Raw genomic sequence first — 26,336 nt, 5'->3', positions numbered from 1 at the left:
CCGCTTAAGCCAAGAATGACAGGTCACTACTACTAACACTCTAGCACACGGACTTGTAAAGGTGGCATGTGTCAGAGCATCAGGACCCACCAGTACCAGGTGGCTTATTTACTGCCCAGCCAGATGACTATGGACAAGACACAGCTGCAAAACAAATGAGACAGATAAGGAAAGTACAGAGTCCTCAAAAATCCTGTATTCTGAGATCCTTGATATTTTACAAGATGAAATGACTGACAACTTAGACATTTTCCTACCATTTCCTCAAAACAAAAGAAAAATTTAAGTACAACTCAACAGAAGCAGACATTTGAAATAGAGAATTAAAGTTTTTAGATATATTTGAGATGAATACATAGAAAAATAGATGTTCAATTTGGAAATATTTTTATTTTCCACATAAAAATGAAATTGCAGTTATAAGCAAGAACAAAGAAACAAAATGTAAGCATTAACATCTTACAAGGTAACGTGCTACATAACCATCATAAGATAATGGTTAAATGTCCCATAAGTTCTAGATTTTGCAATTCGAACACAGTCTTGGTAGTTTATATATAGACAAATGGCATATTTAAAAATTCTCTTTTCTTTTTCTTTCGTGCATCTATGAGTACCGTGTGCATGTGCAACAAAAGCCACAACATACACGTGGAGATTATTGGTTTGTTCCTTTCACCATGCAGGTCCCAGGGATAGAACTCAAGTCAGCAAACTGTGCAACAAGTACCATTACCTGCCAAATCATCTTACCTATTCAGATGTCGTAATCTTAAAAATATTTTTCTTCACATTTTTCAGTTTTCAAAATAAAAAAAGAAGCTTAGCATACAATTACAGGCATTGGTTTTTTAAATAAGAGATTCACAGTAACTTCAAGATACATTTACACTGAAATATACAGACAAAATAATTGCTGAGTCAAAAGACCTTTTCCCCAAAATTAATAAAATTGAGATTGTGAATATGAACCAAGGAACACGTCTCTCAAGGTGCCCAAGGTACTTTACGTCTTAAGGTATAGGCATGTGCAATACTTACAGGCATTTACACTGTTTTTGAAAATAGGCTTTGTTGTCTAAGAATTGAAACTCTCAGTAATAAGCTTTGACAGACAACTGGTCTGGTGGATAGCAACTCTGTAAGAAGCTGCAGCAAGTACATATAATGGTTTCTTCTCTTCCCCAGAACAACTACATACCTTTAAAGAAGAAAACAAAACAACACCAAAAACCCCACAACTCCTTTAAGTGCAAATGACTAAGAACCAAAGAATGTGTTTACAAAGGAATGTAAAATTTCAATTACTTATCCTAGCAAATGACTTCATTTGCATATCTGCTCTTTTACTACCCCTTGCTTTCAAATTCTAACTTCATTCTATATTTATTTTGCTAAATAGTGGGAATATAGACATCTTATGGTGGGATTTTAAGAACTAGCTCTTGGGGGAAAAGATGAATCTTAGTTGCAGTTTCTACAGTATAATTATTAAGGAGATTGCACAACAACAAGTCGACAAACTGGATCTGTACTGTCTGAAACATAACAACCACCTCTCACAAGCTGTTACAAACCACTGTATGGTTACCAGTGTCAAAGTCCATAATCTCATCAAGTGTGGACATTTCAGAAGACGGACAGAACTATAACTTACAATAATTATATTTTAACACTAAGCTTTCAAAGTTAAAAAGAGAACTAACGTCTATAGCATTTTCCTACCCTTCTACTTGTTCTACTAAACTTTTATCAGGAAATTAAAATATATCATACTTAAGAGAAAATAAAAGACAATAGAGTATGAAGGAAGAAATAAAAGGCAGGAAAAACAGGGCATTCTAAGAAATACAGTGATAGTCATATTTATAGGCCTTATGCTTACAGATAGAAAATCTTACAAAAAGCGATAAAATCAATGTTGAGTCTCTACCATTTAATTTACATGTGCTGTAGATCTTTCTCAATCTCTTTGACTCAGCTCTGGTGTGATTAACTGGTCAAGGAATACTGCTGCATAATACTGCTCATACAATTAGCTCATAAAAAAGCAGAACTAAATTCCAGTGTCTAAAGCTGATCTTAGGTATAACTACCTGCCTTGTATCAGATCTTGGGTAACTGCCCGTTGGGGTGGCCAGGGAATTCTTCTGGTTGCAAAATATGGAGTCTGCAGGTGGGGCATGTGCCCTGTTGCATCAACCATGGTCTAATGCACTAAGGAGCAAAATGATTCAAGTCAGAGTTTCAAATTTAGCCTAGCAGAGGCAGCTACCACTCTATTCACTGTAGGTACCAACCATTACATCTTCTGGCAGATTGGAAAATTGAGCCATCTGCTACAAGTGTGGCTCATTCTCTGGTTTGCTAAGCAACACAACTGGCAACTGCAGAATATCTTTAAGCCCATCTATTTGACTCAAATTTTGGTCTTACTCTATTTGAAAAATGACTAGTACTTCTTCCTGACAAGGATATTGGGGAAGATTGCTATAGTCTCTCTTTTGTCAATTTTACTTATATGTTCTTTGCATTTATAATTCATTTAAGAAATCACAACTAAGCATATGAATGTTACCAATATCCTTATGGGGCTCTAAAGCTGAAACTCCTTGGAAGAAAAGTCTCTTCTATATGTTTTCTTACTGTTTCTAAGACAGTAATCTTGAACTATAAAGTATTCGCTTTGTTTTGCCTCTACATATTGACACCAAACCCAGGAGTTTTTTGATATTTGAATAATGGAGAGCCAAATCAGGTAACGGGATTATGTCCAGGGACTGTGTTTGCAGCCTAATACCTAACTCTAAAGAACAACCTGTACTTGGTCAGTGTGATGTAGGTATAAGTTCTGTTAAATACTCTTTTTTAAAAACCTTCATACATCAGAATTTCAAAATGGGAAAGTTGGATGGCTAAGTATCATCGTGGAGGCCTCTGGGATTGGCTATTTTTTATGCCTCTTCAGATTGAAGAAGACAACACACATCCTTTTACATCAGGTACCACATACTGTATCTTTGAAAAATGGTTTGAAAAAATCCCCAAGAAAATACTTCTTATCTAAGATTATCTTTTCTTTTGTCAAATCACAAGAGGATTTGGGCCATACATTATATATGAATAACAGTTACACAGCAGTAGCTCCAGATTATACATGGAAATATCAAGAACACAAAAGATGCCAGCCTTACACTTCTCTAGCATTAACACTCCAGGATCTGAACTTTCACACGTAAACACAAGAGTGAGAGATTACTAAGGACGTCTTCTGCTTTAAAATGAGAAGGGCTATTATTACAAAAGGACAACAGACACTGTAGAATTTATAGTCGGAGTAAAGTGCCACTTCTTTGTTGCTAGTCTTGTCACTCATTGCTATGTCAATCAATATTTCTCCTAGTTCTGTTCATGGGGACTGTATACTGTATACCATTTAAGTCTCCAGGCTGTCCTCCTGAAAAACAGTAGCACAACCATGACTGCATACAGTGAAAGATTAAACGTTTCTGTATGGCACCCAGAGTGAAGTGTAGTTATGCCCAGTGGGACTGTGAAATGGCACTGGATGCTGATGGACCTTGTAAGTAAGGTGGTGATCTTGCTTAGCTGAGTAATGGTAAAATGTTAACAGGACTAGCTTAAATGTTTACCTGAGAGTGGAATTTGTGAGCACAAGGCAAAACTGATAGGTTTTCTGGAGACAAATTCTCATGACAGATTACACAAGGCTCCTCTTCTTCCTCTTCATTATCCTAGACAAAAATAGACAGGATAAAATTTAGGCTATTATTTTCCACTCAGATCTAAATGTATTCATAGTTAACAAGATCTTTCTCACCACATCCTTGGCTCCTTCCCATGTGGCAGAACCTTGTGCTGATTTGGGGTCCTGGGAAGCATTAGGCTGTGATGCAGTGGGGCTGGGTGAAGCATTATTGCCATCTTGAGCAGACTTTTCTTCACTCTAAAAATAGTATTTATTTTTAAAAAATTATCCTAAAACAGTATCAATTTATAGAACTGAATAAGTTGTAGCAAAAATTAACAAAAGGATAAACGATATTCATGATAAATCTCGAAAAATGCTGGCAATATTTCCTAGAGCTATGTAAAGAGTACTTTTAAATAAATCATTCCATAAAATTAGATGCAAAACCAAACAATTTACATTTAGAATTACTCAAGGAAGCCATTAGAAGATGGAAAGGGGTCAGGTTTATTCTAGTCTGATCAAAAACATTTCCATGTCACTTGTGAAGTTGAACTTGAGAATTTACTGCTAATTAATGATGCCCTATGATTAAGCTACTGAATCTTGATTCTTTAACATGCTGTGAAACTATTACAGATAGAAGAATACAGAATTAAAGTTTGTTGTTTTTTTATTTGTTTGTTTTACCTCAGGTTTCTTGGGCTCAATCATTTGAGAAATTTTGTAAACAATTTCATCAAATGTCAGTCGAGACACGGACTTCCCATGAGAATCCTTTAATTGTTGTAAGAAATCTGTTAGTTCTTTCCTGGAAGATATCAAAAATAGAGATGGGCTAGTTTTTCCTACTTCTTCAAGGTTGTGCCATTGAAAATGAAATAGAATTCTACTCATGAGCCAGCATACAGACTAAACTCTAGTCTTGAATCTAAACATGTCATCTGTATTTATTTGCAACCAAAATGAAAACTGTTAATTGTGTCCAGAAGTCATACTTTATGTGTTTAACAGTGAAAGCTAATGATATCTGAGTTCACTAAATAAAAACTGAGTTTATTTATTTACATATTTGTAAACTTTGTATCTAAAACTTTACTCAAGACTATATTATTCTGTTTTAAATACCCATTTTAATAATTATTATTACTATTGTTTTCAACTTTATATGTAAATGTTTTACTTTTAAAAAAAACTCAGTTAAAAAATTAAATAAAAAAGTAAACCATGTAAAAGATACCTTTATGACATGATAAAATAACTAACTTCCAATTATTTTATTCAGTATTTTCCCTTTTAATCCTTTACTGTCATCTGTACATCTGATAGAAAAAGAATGCGCTATTTTATTCCCTTTTGTTCATGATTTATTCATTTTATAATTATGTATTTATAAGTATATGATAATTCTATTTTCTGTTTATAATTTTGAAGCTTATTAAAACCATAATCTAATTTGATAGCAACAGGATATATTTCCAAATGAAAATACAAAGAAAAACTAGATTTATTTCTACAAATCTTATCTAAATAAGAGCACAGATTTTAGAATTTTAGATTTAGTTAATTCTAAATCCTGTTAATGTCAGAAAGATCATGATTTATTATATTGAACTCATATAGAAATCATGAGCTGGATGATGGTGGTGCACGCCTTTAATCCCAGCTCTTGGGAGGCAGAGGCAGGTGGATTTCTGAGTTTGAGGTCAGCCTTGTCTACAGAGTAAGTTCCAGAACAGCTGGAGCTATACAGAAAAACCCTGTCCCCCGTCTCAAAAAGCCCAAAAAAAGGAAAAAAAAAAAAGAAATTATATGAACATCAATAAAATGGAAAAAAAAAAACCCAACCCAAAACCAAAAAATGAAACTTGATGATGTTGGGGCTTAGGCTTCAAGTAACTGAGAATTTACTTCGGTAAAGTTAACAAAATAATTATTACAGCTGGAGGCAGTTAAATTGGATAAGTTTACATCTAGTACTTCCAACAAATGAGCAAACATAAATTTAGACACTTATCTTTGCATTACCTGAGAGTAATACAAAATAAAAATGTTTAGCATTTCTGTTGAGCACAGTATCTTCTTAGTCAATTTTATTTTACTAAGACTATAAGTAAGAAAATATTTGTCCTTGTATGTGTGTGAAATGTTTCATTTCTACAATTAGGGCTATATAGCTGAAAAATACATGTGTAACCAACTAAAGAAAGATTAAGGTACCTTGTCTGTTGTGGAAAAGCAGTTTTCAGCCTGTCTGTAATCCTCTCCCAGTTTATCATGAGAGGTTCACTGCACAGACTTGCGCTGGGTGACACAGTATCACCTATAGGTGTTGGCATAGCCCAGGTTATACCAGGCATCTGTAAAGAGGGGGAAGTTATAACCATCAGCTGCAGTTATCAGGTCAGGCAACACTACATGCCAACATAACACTTGGATGCTTTAGAAAAAAGCTGAATGAAGAGTCACAATGATACCTATGCTGACCTCTTTCAGCTTTTCATAACAAATACAGTACTGCTAACTTTCTATTACCTAGTTTTACTTACTTTAAAAACAGAGTGTTTGCCAAGTAATTACTAGCACATACAGAAACATAGAGTGCTGTATGTGTTGAATTTTTAAAAATTAATTTGAAATTTTTAATTAGTAATATCGAATTTTTAAAAAATAATAGTGAAAAGCTGAAGACTACTTAAAACCTGCCAACAAAGGAATGCATAAATTAATTATAGTAAATCAATCAAGTTCTTACAAGTAGATATATATGTCTGAGTATTAGAAATCCCATGGAATATGTTTAACTTTTTTCAAAATAGTATGTAACAGAGTATTTATGGTATGACTTTTAGTATTAAATTTTTTAATAAATATATGTATTTGAACACACAAAAGCATTTGTAAGTTACAAAATAATCTGTAAATGTTGATTCCCCTCACCCCCGGGATTGAACTACAAAGTAATTTTACTTGCAAATGTCTATATTTCTTCATTATCTACATTTTTACAACTATTAAATATATGTTTATAATTAGGAAAATAACAAAGATAAAAATTTTAACTCTATATAAAGATGACATTGCTAGAAGTGCTTTTGGCCCATGTCTCAATACTATCAAAGTCAATGAGTGTGGGAGGTACAACAACATATTTTAACAAGCTTTGTCACCGACAACATTTCTTACATATTTCATGGTTTAGACAACTGCCTGGGTCACTAAGGCAATCAGCTCATTTATCTAAAGCTCTATGGGCCACCGAGAAAAGTGAGAAATGCCCTCCAGTGATTGGGATCAAACAAGACCTGCCTCAGTGTCTAACGCTCCCCAGGAACCCAAAGGTAATCTTAGGAGGGAAGAGACTTCAACATTTTCAACAGAATTACATTCCAGTCATCATAGAATAACAAACAAACAAACTGCATGAGCCACACAGTTTTATGATAATAACAGATGTGCTTCTTAATTAAACTGTTGAGGCTTACATACATAACCTTTGTAGACAGTTGGCATAGACATAAGTGAATCCATCTCACTATATATCTCACAAGACTGAGAGCACAATAAAGAACTATATAGTTCCATACATATGTGTGTGTGTCTGTATGCCACACATGCAAACACAGAGACAGACACACATACAGACACAGACAGGCAGGAAGACAGCCAGCCAGAGACACAAGCACACAGACATACACACATACATGCAGGCACACACACTCAGTTTTTAAAATGCCAAGAAGTTCCTTTATGGAAATGTCAGGATTAGAACAGTTTTTCCCCCAATTATATCTGACATCAATCTTTTGGAAGAATTTTCTTTCTTTCTTAAACTTTAGTCAAAATGACAAATAATAATTCCAGTCATTTTAAATGTCTTTATTCTTTCAGGTTTGGGGAAAAAAAAAAAAAACTTAACTGATTGTCTACAATTAGGAAGATTGGAAACTTTTAGGGTTTTGTTCCAAGCTCAGGTTTCTTAAGTTGTTTGTTGCAGATACAGCTGAAACCCCTGGGTATACATGTAACTTTAGTAGCTTAATGAATTACATTGTGACTTGGCTTCTTTGCTTTTCTACACAGTAAGAATGTCACCATTTTTATTTGTTACACAAATAAAACTGCAATTTCAAGGACTATGAAAACAACCTATTTTTGTATTTCAAAACTAAGATAATACAAGGTAAAACAAATATTGACTCAATTATCATTTAATTATCATGACTGCCAGCATTACCAACATAATCCTACCAAACAAATGAATGAAGATAAAATCTTTATTCAGGAATCCCACTAGTTAATATTTTACCAGAAAAGGCTCTTACCAGGGGTGGTCTAGGTTGAACAGCTGCAGAAATGACTCCAGGGCAAACTGCAGGCATTTGAGGAACAGTAAGTATTGGTCTAAAGAAAGATTCCTTAACAAGGGGTCTTCCTAAGAATTGCTGTATCTAACATAAAAAAGGTAAAACAATACAAAATGAAACAAAACCCTGCACATATTTATAGACTTACCTGGCCAATGGTGTAAAGTCATAGAGCTATGCAGGGGGTAAAACACTGGTTTGAAATTCAGATACAAAGTACACTAAGAGTAATGTGGGTCAGAATATTATATAAATGTAGTAGAATTTGAAAAAGGAAAGAAAGTGTGATAGAATAGAAGAACCGGCTTGGATACCTTTGAATGCCAAATTTTTATACTATGAGAGAGTTGAACAAAGTGATCTTTAAGATTCACCCCCAGATGAAATGATATAAGAGCAAAAACATAATACTATATGGCTTTCAAAGATATATGTACAGAAACCTCAAATATCTCGGTGAATGCTCTCCATGTTGACAGACAATACTCAGAGATTTCATTTAAAAATTCTCAAAATTATTCATAGAAAATACAGCTTCCTCAATCATGTACTGAAGGTGCCATCTGATAGAATCAGGACTCTGTTTAGCTTCAAAGACATAGAAGAATGAAGTGGGGCTTATACAGGGGATACTGCCCACATAGGTCAGTTGTGGGTGTGGCTGTGTTTCTGAAGGCGTATTTGCAATTGTTAGGTGGAGAGAAAGCTCGGATTAATTGTCTGAGTAGAAGGGGACAGGCTTATGGAGCTTCTACAGTGTGCTAAGACTACCATGATAATGTGATGAAGTGACAAAAGAACATCAATACAGTTCTAAGTAATTATTTTAAAGTGAAAAATTAATGGTGTACATTATAATGGATAGACAAGTTGATATTTGATTCTTAATTACTAGGAAACAGACACTTGTGCCTTATAAAAAAGAAAAAATATTTTGAGAAAAATTAAGTATAAATTCTAACTAAATATTAAATATTAACTTTATCACTAATTCATAGTTTTCATAAGTAAGATAATGATGTGATTATATACAATAAGAATTCCTCATTCATTCAGGTATATATGTATGTATGTATGTATGTATGCATGTATGTATGTATGTATGTATGTATGTATGTATGCATGCAAGCATATAAGTGGATGAAATGAAATGTCTGAAGTTTGCTTTATAACATTCCAGGGACAAAGAGGACATGATATAGGATGTCTTTCAACTTTCAACTACTGAATTATTCAACTACTGAATTGCTGTGTTTCTGAAGGCATATTTCAACTACTGAGCCATTATTCAACTACTGAATAATGTTGACGCTGGATTTGACTAATTTCTTGCATATATTTATATATGTAAAATCAACTTACATATGAACATATATATGTATATAGATACATATATATATATATGAAACTGTACATAAATTATATATAACTTCAAAGCTTTCACTAAGTTTTAAAACAATGGATAAGTGGCAGGTAATGAATTTACATTGAGCTCTCTTTGAGAATCAATATTCTCATAACACCAATAATTTTTTGAAAAGAATAAGTGGTTTTTCCTTCTTCTGCTTCCTAGCATATCATAAAGTGAAGAAAGAGCTCTGTTGTGCCACAATCTTCCTGCCAAAATAGATGGAGCCCTCTAGAACTATGAGCCAAAAGATATTCTTCTGCCCTTAAGTTGTGTTTGTTACAGAGTTCAATCATAGTGGCTATAAAACAAACAGAAAATTAGGGTGCAGTAGTGGGTCACTGATGACTAAATCTGACCATATGGTTTTTAGGTTTATAGTTCTGGAAAGAATCTGGAAATATTTGACAAGAAAAACTCTAGAATTATGTAAGTAGAGTTTAATGAGTAATTCTAGTGGGAATTCAGAAGAACACAATGGTTATAATAATGGGAACAGTAATGGATTACAAATAGGACTGTATTGGGAACTGGACAAGATACCATCTGTGATACATTCTAGCTAATGTGTCTTTGTTATACTCAATGATGAGTAGAAATAAAGTTTAAAGAATTATCAAAAGCCATCTGCCCCTCAATATCCTATCTTTCTTTACTTTCTATACCCAGTCTTACAGAAAAAATAAAAAAGTATTACCCAGTAATAACCTAAAAGTTCACAAAAACTTTGTGTGTATTTCTAAGATTAATGTACTCTCATTTCTAAAGTACACAGATAAGTACATCTGGTTAACTCTACAGTTCCTAATAAGGAGAGGAGTAGTGTTGGTGGAAACTGACATGTAGTCATAGCCACAGGAGATTATAAAAGCTGAAGAAAAGGGAGCCTAAGGTAGAAGTGGCGGGGCTGGTTCTCTAGTCAGCGTTCTAGGGTATTAGGCTGGAATGTGTTACTTAGACAAAGCTATGGAAAGCAATGAGAAATCCAGTTATCTCTCATAAAATATGTAACTTTGAGAGGATGAAAATAGCATTTAGACTTCAAATGCATAAGTGCCCCCTGTTTCAGCATGGACTGGCTATCAGTGGCACGGACTTAATTCCATTTGAGCATACACCAAATACACTTTATATTCTGTATTTTACATTTTACCATTTATTAAAACTAATATAGTAACTTTCCAAAATGCTAGGCATCTTACCAGGATCTCGGGACTTGGTGGTGGTGGAGGAAGCTGGACTGGAGGCAAGGTACTCAAGGCAAAGCCCTGCTTGACCTTGTTGATCTGTTCATTGTACTGTGTCTGACAGATGATAAATACATTTCAGACCACTGCTGAATCTAAAGAAACTCTATATAGAGCTGTTTAAATTATAATTCAACATAAACTAGTAGTTCTAAACCTAGAGATAGAAGAAATACAACCATTTCTGACATAAAAATAATTCTATAGAATTTCATGTCCACATTTAAGAAGCTATGTTTCAGGGATTTAGTGACATAATTCAGTTGCTTATGGGAACTCCTCAGTGTTTCCACAGTTCCCAGTTCCCAAATAGGAAGCATTGATAGAAAGTGAGGATAGACTTGGTCAAGTGCCTATAAGAAACACATAGGTAACAGGAAAATGAACACATTTTGAACAAAGAATTGATATTTGATATCCGTAATTTTATTTATCTAGAAAACTACAACTCTGGCTGCTCCAGTTCTATAAATGCCTTGTTCTCTTGGAGTCTGGGAGTGGGTAAGAGGAAGGCAGGAAGAAGAGGGGAAGAGAGGGTGAGGGGGAGAAAAGAGAAAAGAGATGGGAGTGGGAGTCTTATTTTGGGAACCTTCGTGTTTTCAGTATTTTTTGGCATAGTTCCTAGTTTTCTTTATTCATTTTAGTGAACAACCCATGGGCAATGGAAAATACAACCTTTAAAACAAAGCATTTAGTGATTTCCAAGACAGAAATAGGCTTGGACGGAAACAAGGAGCATTTGAGGCTAAAAGTCTGAATACGCCTAAAAGGAATTCTAAGTAGCACTAAGGGCAGAGGAACAATGATCACAGAGGAGAAAAGGTGCAAACCATCATTGTAAAAGCGGACAAATGCACAGTTCTCAGAGGCGGCGCTTTCTGTGCTACTGAACATCACTGCTTCATTTTCAGATGTGGATGTAAAGATCAATCAGTGTTCACATACAGGTTTGAAGACCATATCTACAAATAGTCACTAGTTCAGCCTTTCCACATTTTTAATTCAATTAAATCAATATTTAAAATTCTGCAGTATGGAACAATTACATAAAATGTTAATAATAGAAAAGAATATAGCCTTATTTGATATTCCACTTAATTCTATACATATAAAATTATTGCTTAATTCTAAAGCAAGTTAAGACATTTGTTTAGAGTGAATCTGGAGTTTGGCTTTGGAATTATGGGAAAACTAAGTAAGGGGCAATTTTTGAGTTTATCTTTTCCTGGGATAATGAAATAAAAAGTCACATATATTAGTCTATAATGCATATCTAACATTAATTATATGAAAATAATTACAAACCAAGAAGATAATCTTTGGTAACAAGATGAAAAAATATACTTAAGCCTCTTGAGCACTATTTGCTTTTAGTGTTAGATGTACTCTCACATAAATTCTGCCAACTTGATTCAAGTGTGCTCAGAACTTACCCTGAGGAATGCAATCTTGTTCCGAACATCCGCCACAATGGCATTCCAACTATCTACAGCAGCCTTGAGCTGGAGTGATTCTAGGTTGCTGATATAGAAAAGGAGACACAGAGGAAATGTGATTTATATATAACATTTAGGTTTCCGAAAATTTCAAGTGTTCTTTAGTATTTATGTAAAAAATATATAAAAACTGAAAATTACCCCCAATAGTAGCAACTACCTCCAAGGTTAAAAATACACGGACAAGGGTTGCTATTAATAAAGAGACATCAGTGATATATGCATCCTTTTAAAGGGAAGATTATAACACATGCTTTCAGAAATCGTTTTCTCCCTATCTGCAAAATGCCCTTTCTTTTCTATCTTGAAGTTACTATAAAATCTTTTTGTTCCAAAATATCTGCAATAAAATAGGGAAATAGAGAAATCCAAACAGGGAAGTTGCAGATGCGTTCTTACAGATGCTGACCCACCTTAGAGGCAGGCTTTAGATCACTTTCATTTTAACCCTGATATCACAGAGCCAGAATTGATCTAGCTGGCTTTAATATAAATCAGAAAATTAAACTGCTTCTGAGATGACAAATTATAAAAACAAATATACACAGAAAATACAAACAGACAAAACCAATCAGAACTTTCCTGTGACAAGGAATCATGAAGAACATAAAGTACACCAGTTAGCAACTGATGCACGTCCTATAAACATTTACGGCAGGAACAACTCACAAAGTTTTAGTGTGTACTTTCTCTACAAGAAATTTTTACAGCAGCATTGCCATATCTACATCAAGAGCCTAACAATTTACAAAAGCAGAATAAGTCATCAGAAAGATCAGACAAAAAGTAGCTTCACAATACTTTAATTTCCACAATGTTCTTTCTTCTTCTGGCAAGCAAGGGAGACCAGGCACTCACAATAGTAACGTCTCAGCTTGACTGTACATCGACATCAAAGAATAATGACAATTTTAAAAATGATTTTTATTATGAAATAATCATTTGCTCTCTGAGATAATCAATTCATTAAAATTAAAAAGTATACCCTTAAATTTATAAGTTATAAATTTAAGGAAAATTTCATAGAAGTTACTCCAATATTTGAAAATTAATAGAGCACAGCAGAAATTGCCTCATAACATGTAACATTAGGTGTTGCTGCTGATGTGTTCCTAATATATTACAAAAGTACTTAAAATCAAGCACTAGTAGAAAAAAATAGGAAACAGTTTTCCAATGAGAATCTGTGTTGTACATTCTGGCCTTCGTGCATGCCTGCCAGTGGGGAGGAAGATGCCACTGTATTCAGTGCTTGTCAATAATTCAGCAGATGAAACAACATACATCAAGAACAAAGAAATAAACAAACCCGAAGTCTTGGAAGTACCCCAGTGACTGTGCTGCACGCCTGTAAAATCCATCACAGTCAACTGTAGAGATGCCTGTCTCTCTCTGATGTCATGGTGAGTTAGGAAAGAAGACAAACTTACCTTGCTGCCATGTGTGTCACCCTGGCCAGCTGATTGAGGCACTCCTTCTCTGTCTGCTCCAGGTGCAGTAAACCAAAGTCTCTACGACATTGTAAAAAGTACACCTACAGATTTTTGAAGGAATTCTAAGTGAGCATTCTCTTTTTAGTCATCTCAAGTAAACTCAAAGTGATTTTTCAATCCCTTCTAGGAAATTTATAGTATCTGACAATCCAAGAAGCATCATAAACACTTTCTGATCAAAGTGATTCTGCAATTATATTATTCAATAGTTATTGTGCTAGTAAGGCTAAGAACATCACTTTCCAACTTTTTCCCAAATATTGGGCTAATCTTGGAAACTTCAGAGTGGGGCCTTGGTCCCAGGGATACTAACTTGACTGATAATAGGGACTGCCTTGACATTAGGCAATTTCTCACTAAGTTAGCTAAGTTTGGGAACACTTAAAAAGAAATCCTGCTGTCTATATGTTCATGAAGAAGGGCTGCAGAAGTAATCAGACTACAGAGAAGGCATAGTCTACATGGACCTCACGGAACTGCTCCAGTATTTCTCCCACAGAAGGAAGATTTTTCTATATTATTACTGGTGAACAATCATTTAGTCTAAAGTTTTAGCTATTACTCACTCAATAATTACAAAAATCAATGCTCTCAATAGTAATGTGGTAGAAAGTGTTTTCTAAAATTCATAACAGAAGGAGACAAACTTTTAACTAAAAGCTCTGAAGAACAAATACATTGACCTTAAGGTAAGGGCAGCTTTCCCTTTGTTAAGGTAAAGCTACAGCATTAATGCCGTGGACTGTTTGGATTATCACTTCTCAGTTCTTCTGGAATCCCAAGAACTCAACTAGAAAAGACAGGTGGCTGATTTGTAATGCTTTCTAATATCAGCCAAGTTCTTCAAACAATGTGATCTTACTATATAGCAAGTTTCACTATGTATAAACAAAAATCGCATGCACACATATAATCTTATTTCTTGTGAGAGACCCCAGATGTGGTATTACGAACTAACTTTAACCAAATTAGGATACTATCTAGGGTTATGTGAAGTAAGTTGGCTTTTGATGTTGGGGCTTATAATATGTATGTGTTTTTGGAAGATGTGTATGGGACACAGTAGAGAAAGTGGTATTACAGCAACAGTTAAATGTTATTCTTGTAAGTTTGGCTTAAAGACCTAGTATCCTGAGAGTTGGTTTCAAACTATAAATACTACAATTTCTTGAAGTTGCTGAAGGAAAACAACATTACAAATACTCAAGCACTGCCAAATGACATGTCAGTGAAACAAAAGGGTCTAGATTTAAGCTGTAGTTTTCTGAATGGTACTAAATTTTATTTGTGCTTATTCCAAAGCCAATCTTTTTTTCAACTCTTTAGCTATACTAATGTAAAATTATCCTTTCCCTCCATCCCCCACTTTCCTTTTACCTCAGCTGTTAAGGCTCTGCTGGTTTCTGCATTTAGTTTGTTTAAATACGTTTTAACTGTGCTTTCCAGATTATGCTTCTCCATTTCCCACTGAGATCTGAAATGCACGACCATAAAGAATTAGCAACATTAAAATGATAGCCTTTTTTAACTTACTTAGAAGGAGAAAGATAAAACCATCACAAGGAAATGTTTTCTTGGAGGAGTATACATAGCATAAAAATAAATAAATAAATAAATGAAAGAGAAGACATTGAAACAGTTATTCCTTTATTACCAAAAGTGCCTGTGTCCTATATTCTGATTCTATAATCTTAAAATGAATCTTACCTTTATAACCTATTAAATATAAAATCTTAGAAAAGAAGAATGGGCTGAATGTTTGAGTTTTCCTGGACCTACAATTTATTTCTTGAAATCTTCACCTTATTGTGTAAGTTTCCTCTGAGATTAAAGCATACCATCTTGCAGGAAACTTCTTAAGCAGTATGGCATAAACAATTCAAAACAGTTTCAGGAAGTTCCTGAAACCGACCAGATTCACTAAGCCCCCTTTTCCCAGAATAAGCAATAAAAGTTAAGAGTCTCTCAGAAGAGCAGAGCCAATGTACAAAGAAGACTCATAGCAAGAAAAGTTGCAGACATTGCCACCAGATCAGCACCAGCAAGATCAGACCTACAGAGATACTGGTAAAGGACATTCTCCAACCTGATAAGCTGCCTCAGACCATGTAATATGATGCAGGTTTTGCTTTCTCTCACTCATGCTGATGTTGGCCTTTGTGAGATAGCTGTCTTTGAGTCATTTCTGCTCCTATAAGCAACCCCGATAAAACTCATGGGTTCAGGACGTTGGACTTTTGGTGGTATCTGTACTTTGGTCTGTTGTGGATTCCCTACCAGGGGATGAGTAGATGTGTGTTGCATCTCCCCAGGGTAAGTTTTGTTATATAACAAATCCCAAAGTGAGGATCTTAGAGGAGGCAGTACTTTTTCCCTAATGATTTGTACATAGAACTCTGGGGTGTGATATGATCATAAAGATGACATGAATGGAAATAATACTTTATTTTAAATAATTCTTTGAGATAGCTATGCTGTCCTTCTACTATGGGTAAAATGACAAGAGAAGCAATATCTGCTATGAAGCAGAAAATCCTTAATAGATATCAAATCGGTTGTCACCCTGATGTTGGGAAAATCAGTGTCTGCTGTTAACAACTACCTTGTCAATAGTTACAGTTCAGGAACCACAAGAGCAAGGTGCTTAATTCTCTATACTTAGCTTCTGTACATGTGAAAATGGAGGAAGTTTTATTACTTAAAACTTAAAAAAAAACTGATATAAAAATACTTCAGAAAATATACATAAGGCACTCTCTGCTTGGCATTAAGGACTAAATGTTAGTTATTGTTAGAAAATTAGATTTAACAGCGTATACTTCTTTGTCAACAGCAGAAGCATGTATGTTTCCTTACCATTGTAATAAAGAAAGTCACTGAAATCACAGTTTACTAGCTATTTGGGTTTCTTTTTTCTTTTCTTTTTTTTTTTGTTTTTGTTTTTGCTTTTAATTTTTTTTTTTGCTTTTGTTTTGTTTTGTTTTGTTTTTAGTATTTGAGTTTCATACCTTAGAATGGAATTGAATTCCAGAGCTTGAATGGAAGAGCTATATGGACCTGTGCAGGTTATTACAGAGTGGAACCTCTGAGGTTTTTCTCTATTTCTTTCTATTCTTTCCTAGGTTCCTACCTGAAGTCTCAGAATTACATAACCTATAAACTAAATTCTGCTTTTAACAAGAAATGAAAATATGCCTTTATAATAAGGACTATCACAGAAACCATTTTTAATGTTTTGTTAAAAGAATTATATCCAGATAATTAAAAACTTAAAAAATATTAATGATGGAAGATGACAAATATATTCCATTCAAGATAGTGCTTATTAGAGAGAAAATAAAATCCTAAAATGTTTAAACTACCACAACACAAATGTTGTGTCATAACTATTATGTCATTAAATATTGTATAAAGTTTTCCTAAAATAAAAAATACATTCCATCAAAATTAAAAAGTTGTACTTTAAAGACATTAGGTAATTGGAAAGACAACTCACAGGACAGATAAAAATGCCTACAGGGCTGGTGACAGTGTATTGCGAGAGCACTTTCATACTATTCATGGGGCACAGTAAAAGTCCTACATGTGCTAAACACACAAAGAACTCTATTCTACAGCCAAAGATTTCCAATTTTTAAAATAGGCCATGAAATTGAATAAATTTACTCAAGAAGATACACTGATTATTAATAAGCACTTAAAATTTTATTATTTATGTCAGTGGAAAAATACAAACCAAAATAACAGACCGCTCTATATTTAACATGTACCAGGTAAAACTAATACAATCTAAAAGTGTTGGAGAGAAAGGAGAGAAAGGAGAACTGACCCACCAACACTGCTGACACTTATAAAAAGGTATAGATTTTTGTACAACAACTTTGTAATTCTCTAAAATGTTAAGTGCAAAGTTTATTGATGAGCTTGAAATTTTACTCTTGGTATGAAACAGGGAGGGATTTCAAACCACTATGTTGAATGAAGCAAACTAGTTCTAAGAAGCCTCATATATGAGTGCATTTAAATGAGATGTTCAGAATGAGCAAATCCAAAACACAAATTAATTGGTGCTTACCAGAAGCTGAAGGAATAAAGGGAATAACTGTAAAAAGTACATGCGTGTTTAGGAGTGACAAAACTGATCTGGAAATAAGGCAGTGGTGACGGTTATCTACTTCAACGAATACATTAAAAAGGCAGAAGGCCACATACATTACTAAAGTAAGTTTTATGTTATATGAATTGGTTCTTTGTAAAAATATTGACAAATTATGCTCAGACAATAGGTCAATCTTGGTAAAACATTGAGTCCTACAAAGTACTTGCAGCTACTCCTGTAAGCAGAAGCTCCTGCTTCTGGCAGCAAGTTGATGAATCTGTCCTGCTGCTGCTGGGCTGTTGCAGTTTTCTTTGGGCAGAACTATGATGAATATACTTTCCAATCTGTCTACACCTCTTTCTGTTTATATCTATTAACCCAATGGAGTTACTCATATTACTTAATCTCCTCTGCAAAAATGCTGTTTGGATGATAAATGATTACCTCAGCTAAAGATGTTAAGTTTCAGGGAGAGAGAGAGTACCAACAAAAGAAAATGGCGTACCTTTTCGAGGAAAGTTGGTCTTTAAGGTTCTTGATTTCATCATCTTTAGCATGGATTTGGCGCTGTAATCTAAGTAAATAAGGAAGTAAGTCATAAAATGTTAGAAATAATTTCTCAATAACACAGAAAAGCCCCTCTGTAGCTGAGAAAGGGACCAAGAATATCCTCTATCAATGCTGATCTTGAAAACAGCAAATAAATTCCTATAGCGCATTCATTGGAAATTTATTCCTGACTTTTTGTAACTTTTTACAAAAGTTTTTTTAAAAAACTTTAAAAAAAAAAAAATGGGGGGGCTAGAAAAGGGGAAATCATTTGAAATGTAAATAAATTATATCGAATAAAAAAAAAAAAAAAAAAAAAAAAAAAGGCCTTTGTAATTTCTACTGCGCAGTCACACTGCCACCTAGGGGCTGCAGGTAGATCAAAGCAAAAAAAAAAAAAACAAAAAAACAAAACAAATTCTGATTTTTCACTTTTATCAAAATTTGTACTTACTTGGACATTTTATTGATTCCAAAAGCCACTTGTTGGTTAAGAGATACAATGATCTTTTCTTTCTTTTTGATCAGCATTTGATTTTCCTGCCACCTAAATGTCACTGTTTTCAGTTGCCTTTTGTAATCCTATTCAATGAAAAATAGTTTCAGTGTTCAAGTCACCAAAAATTGAAAGAACCAAATCCACACTGAGTTATTTTTTTAATGAACTTTATTATAAAAGTACTTGCAAATAAAAAACATTATACACCAAAATTAAGCTGACCCAGAGTCTATACAACTTATTACATATGACTAGCATTGGTATGAACACAGAAACTATGAAGCTTCATATCAAATATTTTACTTTCAGTACTAAGTATTGTATGCAGTTAAAAGTACAAAAAAGAGCATTATATTCTCATTCATAACTTGTGTCCAAAATTTGCATGCAGTTCGTCGCCAGCCCCTTATTCAGTCTTCTCCTCTTCTCATTATACTACACCTACATGCACACCAGTTCATACAGATACACACACACACATATGCATGTGTATATTATTGATGCATATTTACTGACTAGATACCACATGGAGAATGAACATGCTTTTTATTTCTTTCTGAGATTAGGTGATCTCAATATTAAACATTTGAAGCCCATCCATTTTCCTGTAGATTTCCTAAACTAAATTTTTCTTCAGAGCTAAGCAATATTCATACATACATACATACATACATACATACATACATACATATGTATAGCCTCCCACACATGTATATATACCAAATTTTCTTTTCCCAGCAACTGAAAATACATATCCTTCTCATATACAATATTCAAATTATTATCCCAATTCTCTTCCATCTACTCCTCCCAGTTCCTCCACACATCTCCTCCCACCTTGATCAACTCCCTTCCTGTCTCTTATTAGAAAACAGGCTTCTAAGGGATAATAATAAAATATATGATAACAACTAACTCATCAGAGTTAAATGGAATGCTTCCAAAATTTGTATGTCATCCTTGCACAAAAGTCATGCTAACCTTCTCTATATCATTCCAATTTTAGTATATATGCCACCAAAGCAAGTACCACATAAACTTTCCATTATTCATTCATTCATTCATTCATTCATTCATTCATTCATTCACCAACAGACAACAAGGTTGATTCCAGTTCTTTGCTGTACAGAATAAAGTTTCAAGAGACATAGGAGACTCAGCTCTCTCTAGGGTAAGGTATGGAGTTCTCTGGGCATATTCTCAGGGTGAGAAAGATGGGGAATAAAGTGGTTCTGTTTCTTTCTTTCTTTTTTTTATTCAATATATTTTTATTTACATTTCAAATGATTTCCCCTTTTAGTGGTTCTGTTTTTAGCTCTGAGAGAAATCTTCCCACTGATTTCCACAACAGCTGCATTAATTTGAACCCCAGGAAAAGTGGGTTCAATTTCACTGAATTCTTTAAGACAATGTACCACTGAATTTAACATTTGAAATATTTGTTCACTTAGACAAAGTACTCACTTCACATTCATATTGCAATTTATAAAGCTGATGTTGATGAGCAAGCCTTTCCTTTTCAGTTTCTTTGAAGTCTGTACTTTCCTTTCCAGATGAGCCCTTAAGCAAATGTAACAAGAATATTTATTTCTCTAAAAAGACACTTATATTTTCTATTTACACATTTTTCGCTGTATATAAAATTGCCATCTATATGACCCCAATTCAGGCTTTAATTCCCTAATAGCCCTCAGGAAATGACACAACAGTCCTAAGTTGCTGCTCCTGCTGGGTGGCACTCATGCTTGTCACTTGCGGTCTTTGCAGTGTTTTTAGGTGTACAGGAGTCATGAAGAGAAACTTGTTATTCTCATCTGAGGGTACTAAAAGGAGGAAGTAACTTCCCTAAGATTAAAGATAGTAAATGCAAGAGTCTAAATTCTAACCCAGGCAGTATCAATAGTCTGTCCTTAATTACAGCAGTGCACTAACTTATTTAATGTTCAATTTCTCTACTATATTATAAACAGGATACTAACAAGGAACACCCTATATAGCACATCTTACTTTGTAGTCAGTTCAATAGTTTTTATATAAGTGATTACATTTTTTTCTGCAAATTTGTGACAATTTTAATTTTATTTTGAATTCTTCTGGGTTACTGACTAACATTAATGGCTGAAATTTAAATTTCAGTGTAAAAGCCAAAGCTATGTTAATTCAGGTAAATTATACATATTATAATTGTAGCTGATTGTGATACATTCACATTTAATACCATATAGCAGCTCACCTAACTTCAAACATATATATTTCAATCCTTCATCTACTTTGTACAAATTGTTCTTCTGAGGAATAACATTCTTATATTTATAGGTATATCATCTCAAGCAGTGGATATTACCAGAAAAAGATCTAGAAAAACCTGCTATACACTAGAGCTTTTTAGAAAAATATCTCATAATTACAACCACACTTAATAAAAAGAAACAAATCAGATTAGTTTTGATTATTTAACATGTATTTTCATGACATATCATTTAGTGGGATCATGCTAGTTTTTAGTGTGTTATCTCCCCCTCTCTGCTCTTTCACACTCTTCAGAAACCTTTTACAAGAGGTGCACTTAAATGTGAAGTATTTAGTGCCAATTATATTTTTAATCCCCATTATCTTGGGTTTTTTTTTTTTTTTGATGCTTTTCTTATCTAAACAGCATGAACTTCTAGGGTTTTCAAAATGACACACCACTCAAAGACTCTGGAGTAAACAAAGTTAACAATTCTTTCTATAAGAAAGAAGATGGGGCTGAGCCCTCTCCAGTGCTCACCTGCTCTACCATATCTAGAATATGCAGTTCGTCGAGGCTACAGAACTTGTCCTCAGCTGCGGAATCTTCTTGTGCATCACTTGTATCAGTTTTCATGTATGTACTGAGTGTGTTCACGTCTACTTGGTCTGTCTCCAGCTGGTCGTCCTTTTCTACCATATATGAGCTATAGTGGGAACACAGTAATGCGGACTTTCTCAATGGTACAGTGCTTTTGACATAGGCTATTGCCTCTCAAATTAGCATTATTCTGCCTCATAAGACACTGCATTAGAAGGGTACGTGGTCAAAGTTTGGACAGTGGTCACACTACTCTTTTCTTTTGAACATTAACAATGAATACCAACATGTATGACATAGGAATTGCTCAAGGCCACTTAATTGTGCAAGGCAGTGTTTTCAAGAATTATGAGATCAAAGGGTTTATAGTTCAAATTATAGCTATAGTTTCTAAGTGTTCTAACAGCTTTAATATTATGTTATCATCACACTTCATAATTTACGCTCAAACAAATATATACATGTTTGTCCAGGAGGTAAAAATGATCTATCCTTTGAAGTTAAGCTTCAGTCTACATGTATACTTGTAACTATTTTAGTAAGCATTTAAGTCAGTCTCTGAGAGAAAGAGCTAATGTTAGATGACTACTGAAGAGCCTTGAGGAAAAAAAATCATGAGATTCTTTTCTTCCATAGTTAATAATAATCTGATACATAGAAATATCAATTTATTAAGACAAAGAACTATTTTTCCCTTAGAAGTTTCTCAAAAGAAATCTGTGTATTATTGACAAAGCATACCTTAAAAAGCAAACTAAAAATTAACATACTTACACTTGCTCATCTTCTGAATCCTTATCCTAAAAAACAACATCACAAAAATTAGTAATCTGTATCCACTACCTCAGAGCTCAGTTTTGTGTCATGATGCTGCATGTACTTACATATAAAACTCAAATTAAATTCTATCAAATACATAACCAGACTCTATGCATAGAATGTGTTTTTTAAATTCCTACTCATTCTGTTTCTCTTTTGAAGTAGTGTTTGTATCTCATTAAATTTATTTTATAACTCTGAAAATCATGGATTGAGATAATGGAGGTATCCACCTATTAGGAAACCAGGGGACAGAGTGCATGTAATGTTTATTATTTTTACACTAAATAAAGGTATAAATAAAGGTAAAATTAATAAATAGACTATCAAGGACTATTTGCACTTTAAAGAACAGTGAGTACACAAACACAAAATACCTACAATAGGAACTTTTTGGTTTTTAGCATTTGTAAACTATTTAAAACTTAATAAACATAAAATACAACAAATTTGTTTTCTAATGTCTAAATGTCAATTTAATAAAGTCATCATTTTCAAAAAGTATTTTAATATCTTTAATAAAACTAAATAAAGGGATTTTTGAAAAACTCCATGAAAAAGAAATCAACCTGACACGTGAAGACTAGACATACAGTTGAGATCACAACTGGAAGGAAATTAAAATCCTTATGCTTTCTGTTTACTAAAATCAACTAGAGCAGTAACATATCAAATATAACCCATTTAAATAACACTTAATCTGCATTAATACAACCTAAATTAAAAATATTAATAACTAGGAGTATTGACTTCTAATATCTTGGATTATGAGTTTCCTTTACAGGTATTCGGTTGTACATATAAATTTGTTTTCTCATCTTTTAAAAACAATCTTCTTTTACAATTTATAAATACGGATTTCCACCTTGGCTCGAGTATACTAACACTGAGTTGAATACGAGCTATGAAAAGACTGTTCGTATCTTTTCTATATCTAGTACCGTTGATCATTTCTCAGTCCTCTTTCGCTCTTCCCATGCAAACTTTTCGTCTATGCACTTCAGCCCCTTAATATAAATCTCTGGAATTTCTCTCCTGTTCAGTGGCCACCCAATTTAAATGGCTGGATTCATTTCCTGTCGAGTGTCTTTTTTCTTCTGGCTTCATCATAAGAAAGAAAAAAAAAGAAAAAAAAAGAAAAGAAAAGAAAAGAAAAGAAAAGAGAGAGAAAAGAAAAGGAAAGAGAGAGAAAAAGAGAGAAAAAGAGAGAGAAAGAAAAAAGAAAAAAGAAAAGAAAAGAAAAGAAAAGAAAAGAAAAGAAAAAGAAAAAACTTTCTGTCTTTTGCTTATTTTATCTCTGGGTGGGAGATATAAGAAAATCATTAATCACCAATGGAGTTATCCATAATGAAGGAAAATTATAATCTAAATGGTAATTATTTAACCAAAGAAAGATAATATAAATATAAAATAAATCCCATCTCTAAACATACTTAATGTCCCTGTATTTGGCATGTGAAGTTTAATGTTGTTCTTCCAGATAGTCTCGACAGGGAATGTTTAGGGCTACTGTTATCTGCTATGTCTACATGTTATCAAAACAAGACAACAAAGAAAATAGTATACAGCTTCTCACAGAAACCTTGTCATCACTTTTCATGACACATGCAAACTTCCATGTGCTAGCCATTTTGAGAGAATTCTTGATTAGAAAATTAGTCTGATGGCTATTCAGGGCTTGCAGTATAGACTATCAAGGACTATTTGCACTTTAAAGAACAGTGAGTACACAAACACAAAATACCTACAATAGGAACTTTTTGGTTTTTAGCATTTGTAAACTATTTAAAACTTAATAAACATAAAATACAACAAATTTGTTCTCTAATGTCTAAATGTCATCTTAATAAAGTCATCATTTTCAAAAAGTATGTTAATGTCTTTAATAAAACTCAATTTCAAAAACCATAATGTTAAATACATGCTAGCTTACAGGGTATAAGCTTGAGCCTTAGTACTGTCTTATAAAATACATATCACTAATGAATGCTGCTCTACCACCTTACTAAAACAGGAACTAGTAACAAAAATACTAACAATTTTATTTAATTTTCAAGACTATTGAGAAATGTTATGACAATGTTACTGATATTTTACTTAGCAGCGTAAAGTATTAATTATTTTATTCTTATTTTTACTATTTTACAAATTAATCTTCATTAATTGAATTAGTTATTAAAATGTTTATATATGTTCCAGTGACAGTAGCAAATCAGAAGACTGTAGTTAGAGAAACTACAGTCAGTTTTGATATACAAAAGTATCAAAACTTTGAGTATACTGCAGATTAGAAAACCTACAATTATTTTTAATCACAAGTCTACACTGGATAAATGTGAGCAACAGACTCCATTAATGCAGGGTCTTACCTTTCTATTACTCTTAGTTCTTTTCTTTTTCTTTGTTTTACTTTTGACCTAGAAGATAAAAATAAGGCATCTATTTAATATGCTATTCAAACCATACAATGGATTTTATGCTATGTTTCATCTAATTATTAGTATCTTTTTCTTCTAATACTTATTTTTCTAGATTTTTATGTATTTTTCCAAATTGTATTTCTCTACATTTTTATGGAGAAGGTATTATATTTAATACCTTCTGCTCTTGAACAAAACATAAAAAAGAATATATACAAAATAAAAACAAAACCAAATGAAAAACGTACTTTTTAAAGAGGAACAATATATTTATACACTTAAAAGATTCAGCCTGAGTAAATTAGTATCGCTATGGTAGCTAGTTATCTGCTTAGCACTAAGATTTCATCCTGATTTATTAAACTTTATTCCTGTGTTTGAGAAACTGAAATATTTCATTATTAAGTTTTTCTCTCTCTTCTACTTGCCCTACATCTTCTCTGTTATTTCCTTCCCAAATGTACTTCCATTGCTTGGGGCTAAAACGATATACTCTAAAAGCTAACACAGTGCTTCCTTGACTTTTGGCAAAGTAATTACTGAAGGAGAAGCTATAGTAATGAGAAGTCATGTGAAAGAGTTACTTCAATGCAGACTCTATGTGAACACTACTGCCTCCAATGTTTGTATGTAGTGCTTCCAATACTGGAAAGTGCAGAATAAGTTCTTCATAGTTAAATATTAAACCTTATACCTCCTGCAGATCTTTAACAGATTCTGTTGAAGATTCACTTGGTATCGAGGCTACATCTTTATTTAGCTCTGCTAACTGTATTTCAGTGTTTGATTTCACATCTATACTGTATTCCATCACAGGTGGACTCAAGTCTTCTTCTTCATTCTGTAACTCTTCTATGTCTATACCTAAGTAACAAAGAGAAAAATTTATAATTTAGTGGCAAAGTTTTGAAAAGTTTAGCCTTTTATTATAATTATAAAAATATCTGCTAGGCTGTCAAGATAGTGCAGTGGGTAATGAATGGCTTTTGCCTTCAGGCCTAATGACCTGAGCCTGACTCTCAGAATCCACATGGTAGAGGGAAGGAACCAACTCCAGCAAGTTGTCCTGATTTCTAAACTTGCACTGAATGGCAAGAATACACAAACACTTCCCACTGCCACATGAAAATTGCAATTCCAACTTACCCACATATCACAGACAACAATGAGCCTGGACCCAAATAGTATAAACCAAAATGATATAATACGTTACTGATATTAATATAGATTCCAAGTTTTAGGTACTTTAGATTATAAGTACAATCTAAATACTAGGCTATTAAAATTTGCTGTTGACCTTATTAGAAGTACAACTAATATTATTTTATAGAATAAAAATATGAAACATAAAGCAAGGAATATCTAGATCATTTTGCCTTTCCTTTTTCATAAAATCA

At 33.4% G+C, this 26,336-nt stretch overlaps 1 protein-coding gene and 1 non-coding gene across 7 annotated transcripts in view; both read right to left on the bottom strand.

The window, feature by feature from the left end:
• Nucleotides 1–316: 316 nt before the first annotated feature.
• Dzip3 (DAZ interacting zinc finger protein 3) overlaps nt 317–26,336 on the bottom strand; it is a 60,410-nt gene continuing 34,390 nt past the window's right edge. For 4 of the 6 annotated variants that reach the window (XM_052159106.1, XM_052159109.1, XM_052159110.1 and 1 more), the window contains 17 exons: nt 25,634–25,803; nt 24,889–24,936; nt 22,475–22,500; nt 21,641–21,806; nt 20,335–20,430; nt 18,826–18,953; nt 18,328–18,396; nt 15,101–15,197; nt 13,661–13,764; nt 12,168–12,255; nt 10,690–10,791; nt 8,038–8,163; nt 5,933–6,072; nt 4,403–4,523; nt 3,842–3,967; nt 3,654–3,755; nt 317–2,217 (listed from right to left, as the gene is read on the bottom strand). In XM_052159106.1, coding sequence (XP_052015066.1) covers nt 2,107–2,217; nt 3,654–3,755; nt 3,842–3,967; nt 4,403–4,523; nt 5,933–6,072; nt 8,038–8,163; nt 10,690–10,791; nt 12,168–12,255; nt 13,661–13,764; nt 15,101–15,197; nt 18,328–18,396; nt 18,826–18,953; nt 20,335–20,430; nt 21,641–21,806; nt 22,475–22,500; nt 24,889–24,936; nt 25,634–25,803 — 1,820 coding nt within the window. In that variant the 3' untranslated portion in view covers nt 317–2,106. Of the gene's footprint in view, nt 3,458–3,653; nt 3,756–3,841; nt 3,968–4,402; nt 4,524–5,931; nt 6,073–8,037; nt 8,164–10,689; nt 10,792–12,167; nt 12,256–13,660; nt 13,765–15,100; nt 15,198–18,327; nt 18,397–18,825; nt 18,954–20,334; nt 20,431–21,640; nt 21,807–22,474; nt 22,501–24,888; nt 24,937–25,633; nt 25,804–26,336 lie in introns of those variants that run through there. The other 2 variants (XM_052159107.1, XM_052159111.1) reach the window with 2 other exon arrangements.
• On the bottom strand, nt 19,794–19,896 carry LOC127666444 (U6 spliceosomal RNA). The gene has a single exon (XR_007973637.1). It is a non-coding gene; the product is annotated as a U6 spliceosomal RNA (small nuclear RNA).

Source organism: Apodemus sylvaticus, chromosome 15, assembly GCF_947179515.1.
Source record: "Apodemus sylvaticus chromosome 15, mApoSyl1.1, whole genome shotgun sequence".
Taxonomy (NCBI): Eukaryota; Metazoa; Chordata; class Mammalia; order Rodentia; family Muridae; genus Apodemus; species Apodemus sylvaticus.
This window is presented reverse-complemented; position numbering and strand designations above follow the sequence as displayed.